We start from the raw sequence: 16,016 nt of genomic DNA on the forward strand, positions 1-16,016 counted from the left end.
GGTTAAGGTTAACAGAGGATGGGTTAGGGTTAACAGAGGATGGGTTAGGGTTAACTGAGGATGGGTTAGGGTTAGGGTTAATGGAGGAAGGGTTAGGGTTAACTGAGGATGGGTTAGGGTTAACAGAGTATGGGTTAAGGTTAGGGTTAACAGAGGATGGGTTAGGGTTAGGGTTAATGGAGGATGGGTTAGGGTTAATGGAGGATGGGTTAGGGTTAATGGAGGATGGGTTAGGGTTAACAGAGGATGGGTTAGGGTTAACAGAGGATGGGTTAGGGTTAACAGAGGATGGGTTAGGGTTAGGGTTAACTGAGGATGGGGTTAACTGAGGATGGGTTGATGACCTCAGTTTTCTGGGTGTTTCCTGTAGGCCGATGGAAAACTGTCATGCAGAGAATGCTGCATCACTGCAGGAGCTCGTGAATGTTTTAGAAAGTTATTTTTTCTTCACCTTTATTTCTCCAGGTAGGCCAGTTGAGAACAAGATCTCAATTACAACTGCAGCAGGGCCAAGATAAAGCAAAGAAGTGTCACACAAACAACAACACAGACTTACACATGGAATAAACAAACGTACAGTCAATAACACAATAGAAAAAGTCTATATAATGTGTGTGCAAATGAGGTAAGATTTGGGAGGTAAGGCAATAATTAGGCCGTAGTGGCGAAGTAATTACAATTTAGCAATTAAACACCAGAGTGATAGATGTGCAGAAGATGAATGTGCAAGTAGAGATAGAGGTGCAAAGGAGGGAAAAAAAACAATATGGGGATGAGGTAGTTGGATGGGCTATGTACAGGTGGACTATGTAAAGGTGCAATGATCTGTGAGCTGCTCTGACAGCTGATGCTTAAAGTTAGTGAGGGAGATATGAGTATCCAGCTTCAGTGATTTTTACAATTCGTTCCAGACATTGGCAGCAGAGAACTGTAAGGAAAGGCGGTGACCAGTGAGCTGAGATAAGGCAGAGCTTTACCTAGCAAAGACTTATGGATAACCTGGAGCCAATGGGCGTGGCAACGAATATGAAGCCAACAAGAGCATACAGGTCGTGTGGTGGGTAGTATATGGGGCTTTGGTGACAAAATGGTGGCACTGCATCCAATTTGCTGATTCGAGTGTTGGAGGCTATTTTGTAAATGACATCGACGAGGTCAAGTGCTGGATGCTTTGTTGTGAAATAGGAAGCTGATTGGAGATGCTTAATGTGAGTCAACACAAAAATGGCACCGGCAAGATAGAACAGCACTACCTGCCTAGAGAGTTTTCAGCTATACTTTTCGTGGCTGTTTATTTACCACCACAGACAGATGCTGGAACTAAGACCGCACTCAGTCAGTTGTATAAGGAAATAAGCAAACAGGAAACCACTCACCCAGAGGCCGTGGTCTAGTGGCCGGAGAAATCCTTGTGGCCGGAGACGTTAATGCCTGTACTCTACACAAAGCTCTCATTCGCCCTCCATTTGGTAAATCTGACCACAACTCTATCCTCCTGATTCCTGCTTTCTAGCAAAAATTAAAGCATGAAGCTCCAGGGACTCGGTCTATAAAAAAGTGGTCAGATGAAGCAGATGCTAAACTATGGAGGACGTCGTCCCCACAGTGACTGTACGTACATACCCCAACCAGAAGCCATGGATTACAGGCAACATTCGCACTGAGCTAAAGGGTAGAGCGGCCGCTTTCAAGATGCGAGACTCTAACCCAGAAGCTTACAAGAAATCCTGCTATGCCCTGCAACGAACCATCAAACAGGCAAAGCGTCAATACAGGGTTAAGATTGAATCATACTACACCGGCTCCAACGCTCGTCTTATGTGGCGGGGCTTGCAAACTATTACAGACTACAAGGTGAAGCACAGCTGCGAGCTGCCCAGTGAGTGACATGAGCCTACCAGACAAGCTAAATCCCTTCTATGCTCACTTCGAGGCAAGCAACACTGAGGCATGCATGAGAGGATCAGCTGTTCCGGATGACTGTGTTCACACTTTCTGTAGCCGACGTGTGTAAGAACTTTAAACAGGTCAAAATTTGCACGGCTGCGGGGCCAGATGGATTACCAGGACGTGTGCTCTGGGCATGTGCTGACCAACTGGCAGGTGTCTTCACTGACATTTTCAACATGTCCCTGATTGAGTCTGTAATACCAACATGTTTCAAGCACACCACCATAGTCCCTGTGCCTAAGAGCACAAAGGCAACCTGCCTAAATGACTACAGACCCGTAGCACTCACGTCCGTAGGCATGAAGTTCTTTGAATGGCTGGTCATGGCTCACATCAACATCATTATCCCAGAAACTCTAGACCCACTCCAATTTGCATACCGCCCAAACAGATCCACAGATGATGTAATCTCTATTGCAATCTGCACTGCCCTTTCCTAACTGAACAAAAGGAACACTTATGTAAGAATGCTATTCATTCAATGCTCAGTGTTCAACACCATATAGTACCCTCAAAGCTCATTACCAAGCTAAGGATCCTGGGACTAAACACCTCCCTCTGCAACTTGGTCCTGGACTTCCTAACGGGTCGCCCCCAGGTGGTGAGGGTAGGCAGCAACACATCTGCCACGCTAATCCTCAACACTGGAGCTTCACTCACGACTGCATGGCCAGGCACGACTCCAACACCATAATTTAGTTTGCAGATGACACAACAGTGGTAGCCCTGATCACAGACAACGACGAGACAGCCTATAGGGAGGAGGTCAGAGAACTGGCCGTGTAGTGCCAGAATAACAACCTATCCCTCAACGTAGTATCCATCACCCTCTACCTTCTTATGGTGGTATAGGTGTGTAGCCAGTCTAGTAACCTTGGAAAGATAGCTTTTGCAGTAGCTTTGCTTGATCTACTCGTTCAAGGGCTTTGGACATATCAACAAGTAACCAAGGCTTATACAATTTTAAAACATTACAATATATTCACAGATTTCACAACACACTGTGTGCCCTCAGGCCCCTACTCCACCACTACCACATATCTACAGTACTAAATCCATGTGTATGTGTGTGTATAGTGCATATGTTATCGTGTGGGTGTGTGTGTATGCATGTGTCTGTTTCTATGTTTGTGTTGGTTCCCAGTCCCTGCTTTTCCATAAGGTGTTTTTTTATCAGTTTTTTTTATCACATTTTACATCAGTTACCTGATGTGGAATAGAGTTCCATGTAGTCATGTCTCTATGTAGTACTGTGGAATAGAGTTCCATGTAGTCATGGCTCTATGTAGTACTGTGGAATAGAGTTCCATGTAGTCATGGCTCTATGTAGTACTGTGGAATAGAGTTCCATGTAGTCATGGCTCTATGTAGTACTGTGGAATAGAGTTCCATGTAGTCATGGCTCTATGTAGTACTGTGGAATAGAGTTCCATGTAGTCATGGCTCTATGTAGTACTGTGGAATAGAGTTCCATGTAGTCATGGCTCTATGTAGTACTGTGGAATAGAGTTCCATGTAGTCATGGCTCTATGTAGTACTGTGGAATAGAGTTCCATGTAGTCATGGCTCTATGTAGTACTGTGTGCCTCTCATAGTCTGTTCTGGACTTGGAGACTGTAAAGAGACCTCTGGAGACATGTCTTGTGGGATATGCATGGGTGTCTGAGTTGTGTGCCAGTAGTTTAGACAGACAGCTCGGTGTATTCAACATGTCAATACCTCTCATAAATACAAGTAGTGATGACGTTTGAGCCAGGAGAGATTGACATGCATATTATTAATATTATCTCTCTGTGTGCATCCAAGGAGCAGACTTGCTGCCCTGTTCTGAGCCAATTGCAATTTTCCTAAGTCCTTTTTTCTGGCAACCATCATCACTAAGACCATCATCACTAACACCATCATCATCATCATCATCATCACCACCATCATCACCATCATCACCAAATCATCAAAATCAAATCATACGTATTTATATAGCCCTTTGTACATCAGCTGATATCTCAAAGTGCTGTACAGAAACCCAGCCTAAAACCCCAAACAGCAAGCAATGCAGGTGTAGAAGCACGGAGGCTAGGAAATACTCCCTGGAAAGGCCAAAACCTAGGAAGAAACTTAGAGAGGAACCAGGCTATGTGGGGTGGCCAGTCCTTTTCTGGCTGTGCCGGGTGGAGATTGTAACAGAACATGGCCTAGATGTTCAAATGATGCACGGCCAGTTGGACTGGGGACAGCAAGGAGTCATCATGTCAGGTAGTCCTGAGGCATGGTCCTAGGGCTCAGGTCCTCTGAGAGAGAGAAAGAAAGAGAGAAAGAAAGAATTAGAGAGAGCATACTTAAATTCACACAGGACACCGGATAGGACAGGAGAAGTACTCCAGATATAACAAACTGACCCTAGCCCCCTGACACATACAATACTGCAGCATAAATACTGGAGGCTGAGACAGGAGGGGTCATCATCATCACCACCATCATCATCATCACCATCATCACTAACACCATCATCATCATCACCACCATCATCACCATCATCACTATAATCACTAACACCATCATCATCACCATCATCACTAACACCACCATCCTCACCATCATCACCATCATCACTAACACCACCATCACCATCATCACCACCATCATCACCATCACCATCGTCACCATAATTACTAACACCATCATCACCATCATCACTAATACCACCATCCTCACCATCATCACCATCATCACTAACACCATCATCATCATCATCATCATCATCATCATCATCATCATCACCATCATCATCATCACCATCATCATCATCATCACCATAATCACTAACACCATCATCATCACCATCATCACTAACACCATCACCATCATCATCATCATCATCACCATCATCACCATCATCACCACCATCACCATCATCACCATAACCACTAACACCATCATCATCACCATCATCACTAACACCACCATCCTCACCATCATCACCATCATCACTAACACCACCATCATCACCATCATCATCATCATCATCATCACTAAGTCCATCATCATCATCATCACTAAGTCCATCATCATCATCATCATCATCACCATCATCATCACCACCATCACCACCATCATCATCATCACCACCATCATCATGTTTCTCACCTCTCCACTCTAGCTGTCTGCGGTGAGCATTCTGGAACAAAATGGCCTTTGTAACATCACTTTAAGAGATGTGTGCATGTGTGCTGCAGGGCTATACTCTAGAAGAAGTGCCAGAGTCGTGTTGTGGTCGCTGTGTTGCCACTGCATGCACCATCCAACGACCTGACGGACACTTCATCACTGTCAAGGTTAGACATACGCACGCACACACACACACACACACACACACACACACACACACACACACACACACACACACACACACACACACACACACAGCTCAACTAAACTCAACTCAATTCAACTTTACTTAAACTCTAGCCCCCTGTCTCTAACCCTACAGGTCAACGGCAGTCTAAATGAAGGCTGTAGTCAATACTCCTGTGGTGTCAACAGTAAACTAGCTCTACTCTAACCCCCTGTCTCTAACCCTACAGGTCAACAGTAGTCTAAATGAAGGCTGTAGTCAATACTCCTGTGGTGTCAACGGTAAAGGAGATCTGGTTCTCCAGACCAGAGTGACCACCTGCCCTCCTCTCGACCGCCAACTCTGTCTGGACCAGGGGGTATGGCTATAACACAACACTATAACCACAACACAACCACAACACAACCATTAAGCGTCATCACAACACTATAACCACAACACAACTACAGTATAACACAACCATTAACCCTCATCACAACACATCCAACCCCAACACTAATCCTTGATACAGTACTATAACCACAATACCACCACCAAACAACACTATGCTTTGAGCACATTGCACCACGGGAGGGTCACGGAATGAGTCCAAATCAAAGTGTGGCAAAACGGAGTACAGAGGACACTTCTCGGGTGCGTACTCCATTTGTTCATATTTTGAAGCATGCGTCGATGCAAGCTTCATCTGAAAGTATGCACAGAAATATGACGCAACCATGTAAAAAAAGACGGAACATTTCTTGAAAACAATGGTGGCTGGAATTAAACTGAAGCGACAGAAAATACACTTCGGAATGAGAAGTTGTCGAATCACATATCGTATGTTGCCTGACATCAATAGTTTTTCTTGATGCGTTAATAAATACATGCAGTGTTAATATTGTCATGGTTACCTGCCTAAAATAATCAGTGTGTCTAGATACAAGCCCATAGTAAGTCAATAGGGATTACTGGCTATGTAAAGTTGTATGTGTTCTCCACACTCTACTCCTCCAGAGAACGTCCTGGGAGAAGGCACTCAGAGCATGATAGGGTAGAACACGGTAGTATACATGTTGAGAAACTCCCTATGACTACCTAAACCTAAGTCTAACCCTAATATAAGACAACAATACAACACAACCTACTGTACATCCAACCACAACACTAACCCTCAATACAACATGACAACCACACCACTAACCCTCAATACAACATAACACAACCCACATCCAGCCACAACACTACCACATTTTACACATTACAGCACAACATACACTATATGTCCAAAAGTATGCGGACAAATGAGTAGATTCAGCTATTTCAGGCACACAGGTTGCTGACAGGTGTATAACATTGAACACACCGCCATGCAATCTCCATAGCAAAATTGGTAGTAAAATGGCCTTACTGAAGAGCTCAGTGACTTTCAACGTGACACCGTCATAAGATGCCACCTTTCCAACAAGTCAGTTTGTAAAATTTCTGCCCTGCAAAAGCTTCCCCGGGAAAATGTAAGTGTTGTTATTGTGAAGTGGAAATGTCCAGGAGCAACAATGTCTTAGCCGCGAAGTTGTAGACCACACAAGCTCACAGAATGGGACTGCTGAGTGCTGAAAAATCATCTGTCCTCGGTTGCAACACTCACTACCGAGTTCCAAACTGCCTCTGGAAGCAACGTCAGCTTAAGAACTGTTTGTCGGGATCTTCATGAAATGGGTTTCCATGGTCATGCAGCCACACACAAGCCTAAGATCACCATGCGTAATGCCAAGTGTCGACTGGAGTGGTATAAAGCTTGGTGCCATTCGACTCAGTGGAAATGTGTTCTCTGGAGTGATGAATCACACTTCACCATCTGGCAGTCCAACAGACAAATCTGGGTTTGTCTACCTGCCCCAGTGCATAGTGCCAACTGTAAAGTTTGGTGGAGGGGGAATAATGGTCTGGGGCTGTCTTTCATGTTTCGGGCTAGGCCCCTTAATTCCAGTGAAGGGGTATCTTATCACTACAGCATACACTGACATTCTAGACAATTATTTGATTCCAACTTTGCGGGAACAGTTTGGCCCTTTCTTGTTTTAGCTTGGCAATGCCCCCGTGCAAAAAGCAGGTCCATACAGAAATGATTTGCTGACATGTGTTTAATATTATATGATACATATGATATGTCTCTGTTCTGTTTTATATTATATGATATGTGTGATATGTCTCTGTTGTGTTTTCTATGATATGTATGATGTGACAATGCCACCGTGCACGAAGCAGGTGCATACAGAAATTATTTGTTGACATGTTTAATATTATATGATATATATGATATGTCTCTGTGTTTTATATGATATGCATGATATGTCTCTGTTGTGTTTTATATGATATGATATGTGTGATATGTCTCTGTTGTGTTTTATATGATATGTGTGATATGTCTCTGTGTTTTATATGATATGTATGCTATGTCTCTGTTGTGTTTTATATGATATGATATGTGTGATATGTCTCTGTTGTGTTTTATATGATATGATATGTGTGATATGTCTCTGTTGTGTTTTATATGATATGATATGTGTGATATGTCTCTGTTGTGTTTTATATGATATGATATGTGTGATATGTCTCTGTTGTGTTTTATATGATATGATATGTATGATATGTCTCTGTGTTTTATATGATATGTATGATATGTCTCTGTGTTTTATATGATATGTGTGATATGTCTCTGTGTTTTATATGATATGTGTGATATGTCTCTGTGTTTTATATGATGTGATATGTATGATATGTCTCTGTTGTGTTTTATATAATATATATCATGTCTCTGTGTTTTATATGATATGTACGATATGTCTCTGTTGTGTTTTATATTATTTGATATATATCATATGTCTCTGTGTTTTATATGATGTGATATGTATGATATGTCTCTGTGTTTTATATGATGTGATATGTATGATATGTCTCTGTGTTTTATATGATGTGATATGTATGATATGTCTCTGTGTTTTATATGATATGTATGATATGTCTCTGTTGTGTTTTTATGATGTGATATGTATGATATGTCTCTGTTGCATTTCATATGCTGTGATATGTATGATATGTCTCTGTTGCATTTCATATGCTGTGATATGTATGATATGTCTCTGTTGCATTTCATATGCTGTGATATGTGTGATATGTCTCCGTTGTTTTTTTAATATTATACGATATATATGATATGTCTCTATTGTGTTTTATATGATATGTGTGATATGTCTCTGTGTTTTATATGATATGTGTGATATGTCTCTGTGTTTTATATGATATGTGTGATATGTCTCTGTGTTTTATATGATGTGATATGTATGATATGTCTCTGTTGTGTTTTATATGATATGTGTGATATGTCTCTGTTGTGTTTTATATAATATATATCATGTCTCTGTGTTTTATATGATATGTATGATATGTCTCTGTTGTGTTTTATATGATATGTGTGATATGTCTCTGTTGTGTTTTATATAATATATATCATGTCTCTGTGTTTTATATGATATGTATGATATGTCTCTGTTGTGTTTTATATAATATATATCATGTCTCTGTGTTTTATATGATATGTATGCTATGTCTCTGTTGTGTTTTATATGATATGATATGTGTGATATGTCTCTGTTGTGTTTTATATGATATGATATGTGTGATATGTCTCTGTTGTGTTTTATATGATATGATATGTGTGATATGTCTCTGTTGTGTTTTATATGATATGATATGTGTGATATGTCTCTGTTGTGTTTTATATGATATGATATGTATGATATGTCTCTGTGTTTTATATGATATGTATGATATGTCTCTGTGTTTTATATGATATGTGTGATATGTCTCTGTGTTTTATATGATATGTGTGATATGTCTCTGTGTTTTATATGATGTGATATGTATGATATGTCTCTGTTGTGTTTTATATAATATATATCATGTCTCTGTGTTTTATATGATATGTACGATATGTCTCTGTTGTGTTTTATATTATTTGATATATATCATATGTCTCTGTGTTTTATATGATGTGATATGTATGATATGTCTCTGTGTTTTATATGATGTGATATGTATGATATGTCTCTGTGTTTTATATGATGTGATATGTATGATATGTCTCTGTGTTTTATATGATATGTATGATATGTCTCTGTTGTGTTTTTATGATGTGATATGTATGATATGTCTCTGTTGCATTTCATATGCTGTGATATGTATGATATGTCTCTGTTGCATTTCATATGCTGTGATATGTGTGATATGTCTCCGTAGTTTTTTTAATATTATACGATATATATGATATGTCTCTATTGTGTTTTATATGATATGTGTGATATGTCTCTGTGTTTTATATGATATGTGTGATATGTCTCTGTGTTTTATATGATATGTGTGATATGTCTCTGTGTTTTATATGATGTGATATGTATGATATGTCTCTGTTGTGTTTTATATGATATGTGTGATATGTCTCTGTTGTGTTTTATATGATATGATATGTATGATATGTCTCTGTTGTGTTTTATATGATATGATATGTGTGATATGTCTCTGTTGTGTTTTATATGATATGATATGTATGATATGTCTCTGTTGTGTTTTATGTGATATGTATGATATGTCTCTGTTGTGTTTTATATGATGTGATATGTATGATATGTCTAACCGTCTCTGTGTTCAGGGGAAGATCAGCCAGATAGGAACCAGCTGCTGTGAGATGTGTGAGTATCATCTACAGGGTGTTCGTGTCCGTACCTTGTGTTTGTGTCCTTATTGTGTGTGTGTATGTATATGTGTGTATATGTGCGTGTGCGTGTGTGTGTGTGCGTTTGTGTGTGTGTCGGTACTGAGTGTGTGTGTGTGCGGTACTGAGTGTGTGTGTGTATCTGTAGGTACTGAGTGTGTGTGTGTGTATCTGTAGGTACAGAGCCAGAGTGTAGGAAGACAGTGGGAACACTCAACTACATCAAAGTGGACGACTGCCAGTCACAACAACAGATAGAACTACACTACTGTGAGGTGAGAACACACACAGTTATTTAGCAGTCCTACTCTTAAACACACAATACATGTTTTGGGCAACCAATCAGAACATTTTGATGGATAGCAACAGTCAACAAAAGGTATAGTTTTTATTTAAAAAAACTATTTTTTTATGGCTAAATAATTAAAAAGTGCATCAGGGGTATCTACTTATAACTGATAGCTGAAATATTGAGACTGTTGAAGTGTTTTTCAAATCCAAAATGTTGCTATTGCATTGTTTGCTAGCTTCCTGGTTAGCAAGCTATCATTGAACATGTTGCTAATGCTAGCTAGCCATAGTTAATATGACACATTTTTCCAAACGTATGTTAGTTAGCTAACTAAAAGTGCTGAATGTAGTAGAAAAAATGCATCTAGTCCAGGTCATGTTGTTTTTCACATTACTATCTCTGGTAAACGCACACTATATCAAATAAAATCAAAGTTTGTCACATGCGCAGGATACAGAAGGTGCAGTATTTTGTTAATACATGTAGCTAGCTAGCTAAACAATGAATCCTAATCCCAACTATAATGCCGTGTTCAAAACAACTTGGCACTCAGAATTGTTTCATTTATTAGAAGTGTAATTCGAACCCGGGTCTCTTTCTTGAGCTACGACTTTCTGACCTGAAGATCACTGATGTCATGATTTCACCTCGTCATTTTCCAAGTTCCCAGTTGTTTTGAATGCGGCAATACTACCATGCATGAGTCTGCAGGTAGCTAAAGCTAACCAACTATGGTCAATGTTAGCTAGCTAGCAAAAATAAGGCTATAACTACTAATACAAATTACTTTCTGCAATACGAATAATATTACTACACAGATCATACACGTAACGTTAGCTAGAGAGCCAGCCAGCTAAAATTAGCTACCTAGCTAACAGTAAGCTTTAACTTAAAATGAAAACAACTTTCTGACAAAATGTGTTCTCTTTTGGACTCTCTGCATCTGGCAATCATCTCAGCTTCCACCGGGCATTCCAAAACTAGCTCAACTTGTTCCGTGACAGCGACACCGTTTCTTCCCCACCACTGTCATCAGTAGACTGGTTCAATACTTTTTTTTATTGAATCAGGGATTTCCTCATTGTTTGATAAATGTTCATTCAGGGAGAGTCAGCAAGACACGATCGTCCTCCAGAAAGTTGTCCATCACAACTTGTTCCCACTAATCTTTGTCGATAGCGCTATTAATTTCAGGGCAGTAATGTAGAGAGCAGTAAGCACAACTTTTTCAGTTTTTAATGATATCTTTAAAAAAAAGCTGAGGTAGAAAGGATTGTCCTCACATACTGAGCAGATACATGGCAGACCAATCCAAAATCATGTCTCGGTATGTCCAGCCCATCCATTATCTCAGCCAATCATGGCTAGTGGGAAAGTACCTGTATTTGTCCATGGCTAAACCAACTAGGCACATAATTTTAAAATTGTATTAATATATTCAGGCATATAAGTTTGTTATTAAGACACATGAAAATTCACGTTCAAGATGGAATTTCTGGAATTTCTGCCACAAAACGCATTTTGATGCAAATAAATGTCAAAAAAAAGTTCAAATGCCTCTCCTGTGAAGTAGTGACATGCAACATACATTTAGCTTCTTGAAACAGGTCACATTTGTTCGCTCCAAAAGTGGTGAGGAGCTGTTCGAGGAATTCTAAATTCCTATATGTTTTGTAGCCAAAACCAAATTCACACTCTATCTATTTCATAATAAGTTGTAAGTTTATCATTTTTGCATGAAATAGATCGTGACCAGTCTTAAAAGTCAGGTAACAGCGTTTAAATCAAGAGAGTACTAACCCAAAATACAAAGAACATTACATTTTAAAGAGAGAACATAAAATGACGTCAGCAGTTTCTCACACTCTCTCCAATCCACACAATAGCGCAGTGTCTTCAGGTCTGGAGATTGTCTTCTACTCCCCTCATAAAACAAACATTCCAATCTGTCTAAAAGATATACTCTTCTCCACTAATGGATCATCAAACAAACATTTTTATCTTTCTAAAGAGATATGCCATCCCTCTCCCTTAAGCCCGCAAGATACAGATAATTAATTCGTTTTACTTACATTTTCAGTCCTAGTTTAACCAAGAACCCATACATTTCATACCATAACATAATAGTATTCAAATAAATGGTTCTAATTTAAATGTATACATAATTAATCATTTCAACTATAATTTCCTCCAACAGGAGCTTTGACCATAAACATAGAATAAGACTTTGACTTCATGAACAGTGCATCCAGAGACACACTACAAACTTCATTTGACAGTTCAACTCCTGATCAGCAATGGGTGTCTATGCTTCATTTCAGTCTCTATTAAAAACATAGGTTGAGATCCTTGTCAGGCGTTATCTCCAAATTGGGCTTCCAGGTTGCAAACAGTAACGAAGGGGGGTGGGACTTAGTGAAGAGTTAATTAAAGTAGGTAAGACAACTATATATTCAGCATGCTTCTGAAGTTGTGGAAAAATGGCTTAAGGACAACAAAGTCAAGGTATTGGAGTGGCCAACACTAAGCCCTGACCTCAAACCCATAGAAAATGTGTGGGCAGAACTGAAAAAGCATGTTCGAGCAAGGAGGCCTACAAACCTGACTCAGTTACAACAGGTTTGTCACGAGGAATGGGCCAAAATTCACCCAACTTATTGTGGGAAATTTGTGGAAGGCTTCCTGAAACATTTGACCCAAGTTAAACAATTTAAAGGTATTGCTACCAAATACTAATTTAGTGTATGTAAACTTCTGACCCACTGGGAATGTGATGAAAGAAATAAAAGCTGAAATAAATCATTCTGTCTACTATTATTCTGACAGGTCACATTCTTAAAATGATGTGGTGATCCTAACTGACCTAAGACCGGGAATTTGTACTAGGATTAAATGTCAGGAATTGTAAAATTCTGAGTTTAAATGTATTTGGCCAAGGTGTATGTAAACTTCCGACTTCAACTGTATATTTTTGTGTGCTCTAGGGTGGCTATCAAGGCTCAGGAAAAGACCTAGGTACAGACAGTTTCGATGTAGCAAAAGTTAATTACAAAAACAGGGGGGCAGGCAAACGACAGGTCAAGGGCAGGCAGGGGTCAGGTACAGAACAGCATGCAGGCTCAGGGTCGGCGCTTGCATGGGTCAGTATTCCAGGGAGGTGTGACAAGGTATAGAACGACAGGCAGGCTCAGGGTCAGGGCAGGCAGAATGGTCAAAACTGGGAAAACAGGAACTACAGAAAGACAGGAGCACGGGAAAAAACACAGGTATAAATACACCGGGGATACTGGGGAAGATGGGCGACACCGGGAGGGTGGAGACAAGCACAAAGACATGTCACACTCTGAAACAGATCAGGGTGTGACAGCAACAGTGTCTACATAGAATTAGTATTTGTTGTTTTGGCTATTGGACCTTTTTTGGAACACCATTATTTTTGTTTTACTGAGATTCACTGTCAGGGCCCAGGTCTGACAGAATCTGCGCAGAAGATCTAGGTACTGCTGAAGGACCTCCTTGGTTGGGGACAGAAGCACCAAATCATCACAAAACATTTGTCTTCAGATTCTATTAGTGTGAGGCCGGGTGCTGCAGACTGTTTTAGTGCCCCCGCCAATTCATTGATAGATTTGTTGAAGAGGGTGGGGCTCAAGCTGCATCCCGGTCTCACCCCACGGCCTTGAGGAAAGAAATCTGTGTGTACATTGCCAATTTTAACTGCACACTTGTTTTTGTGTCTTGATTTGATAATGATTTTCCTCTTTCTTTCTTTCTTTCTTTCTTCTTTCTTTCTTTCTTTCTTTCTCTCTCTCTCTCTCAGGGGAAGTGTCGTAGTAAGAGTGTATATTCCCTGGAAACTAACGCTGTGGAGAGGGAGTGTGTGTGTTGTGTTTCTGTGGCGACAGAGCCTCTGAGCGTTCCGCTGCTGTGTTCTAATGGAACACTGACACATCACAACGTTCTGTCTGTCACTGCCTGCGACTGTCTGGCCCAGCACTGCACCTAGAGAGAGAGAACTGAATAAAATTGAGAGAGACAATGTGTGTGTGCCCTGATAAACATGTACTCAAATAAACAATTTGGATATTCTCATTCTGTCTGTCTGTCTATTTCTTTCTTTCTGTCTCCTTTCTTTCTGTCTGTCTGTCTGTCTTTCTGCCTGCCTGCCTGCCTGCCTGCCTGCCTGCCTGCCTGCCTGCCTGCCTGCCTGCCTGCCTGCCTGCACTAGGGATGTCAATTATTCAACCTGCTGTCAGACCCTATGGATGTTCTAGTCTAAGGCACCTGGTTCAATTGTGTTTAGGAGCTTTTTTAAAATATCTAGTAAGAAATATTTGAGCTGTGTTAGTTATATGCTATTGATTTCAACTTGATAATCGATGATTGATTGACAAAACAGTGTGGACTACTACTGTAGTTTTTTTGGGTATCTGTACTTGACTTTACTATTTATATTTTTGACAACTTTTACTTTTACTCCACTACATTCCTAAAGAAAATAATGTACTTTTTAATCCATACATTTTCCCTGAGAACTAAAAGTACTCGTTACATTTAGAATGCTAAAGCAGGAGAGAATTATGGCACCTGTCAATATAACGCTTTGTCATCCCTACTGATTCTAATGGTGGACTCACTAAACACAAATACTGTGTTTATAAAGGATGTCTGAGTGTTGGAGTGTGCCCCTGTCTGTTTGTAATTGGAAAATAATATGAAAATCGTGCCGTCTGGTTTGCTTAATATATGTAATTTGATGTATAGCGTTGACTAGTACATTGTACTTTTACTCAAGTATGACGTTTGAGTACTTTTTCTACCACTGTACTTAAGTACACTTAAAACCAGACACCTTTTTCTCAAGTAGTATTTTACTGGGTAACTTTCACTTTCACTTGAGTCATTTTCTATTAAGGCATCTTTACTTTTACACAAGTATGACAATTGAATACTTTTCCACCACTGGTTCTATACAGATCAACACCTTAGAGACCCTCATACTAGATGTTGTATACATATTAGAGACAGTCATACTAGATGTCGTACACAGATCAACACCTTAACACCACCAAACCACCACAAGCCCATTTCACCAACACTCCATTGTAGCTTCCAAGTTCCACCTTGCCATTCTTGTGCTAAACCCCGAGTGGCTATATTCAACTTGGGGGTCAGGCAGACGGTTGCGAGGAGGCTCGCCGGGAGCGAAGGCATGTCTTTGGCTGCTAACCAGCCCCCACTGCACAGAGGTGAGAGCGTCTGGCGTATTATTTCAATATCTAAGAGCTCTGATTGTGTGGGGTAGCATCGCCACCAGAGGGGTGGTTGCATACATTGTGCAGGTCCGACCCTCAATTGGTTGCCATGTGTCCATGTCGAGTGGTTAGTCATTGAACTTCCATTGGTTTGAGCAGACAAAAACCCAGAAGGCGAGCCCTCTGTACGGTTGTCATGCATCCACCCTTGGAGTTCCGTCCAGCGTCCTCGTGGATACCTGGTGAGTTTACGATCAGGCAAACTCCTCGAGTTGCGTACCGTATGAGGGTCCGATGTCTCAGTCGATTGCCATGTGTCCATACCAGCCAAGTCAATCTGTCGCACTTGCGAGTTTCGGCAGACCAAAACCCTCAGGAGGGTTAGGGTTAGGTTTTGAATTTGAATGAGTAGGGTTA

The 16,016-nt window shown here is 40.5% G+C and overlaps 1 protein-coding gene across 1 annotated transcript in view; it reads left to right on the forward strand.

Moving 5' to 3' along the window:
* Positions 1–14,436, forward strand: part of vwf (von Willebrand factor) — a 169,092-nt gene extending 154,656 nt beyond the window's left edge. The window contains exons 50-54 of the mRNA XM_031801117.1: positions 5,184–5,282; positions 5,532–5,660; positions 9,990–10,029; positions 10,230–10,327; positions 14,165–14,436. Coding sequence (XP_031656977.1) covers positions 5,184–5,282; positions 5,532–5,660; positions 9,990–10,029; positions 10,230–10,327; positions 14,165–14,350 — 552 coding nt within the window. The 3' untranslated portion in view covers positions 14,351–14,436. The remainder of the gene's footprint in view (positions 1–5,183; positions 5,283–5,531; positions 5,661–9,989; positions 10,030–10,229; positions 10,328–14,164) is intronic.
* Positions 14,437–16,016: the final 1,580 nt, after the last annotated feature.

Source organism: Oncorhynchus kisutch, linkage group LG22 (genome assembly GCF_002021735.2).
Source record: "Oncorhynchus kisutch isolate 150728-3 linkage group LG22, Okis_V2, whole genome shotgun sequence".
Taxonomy (NCBI): Eukaryota; Metazoa; Chordata; class Actinopteri; order Salmoniformes; family Salmonidae; genus Oncorhynchus; species Oncorhynchus kisutch.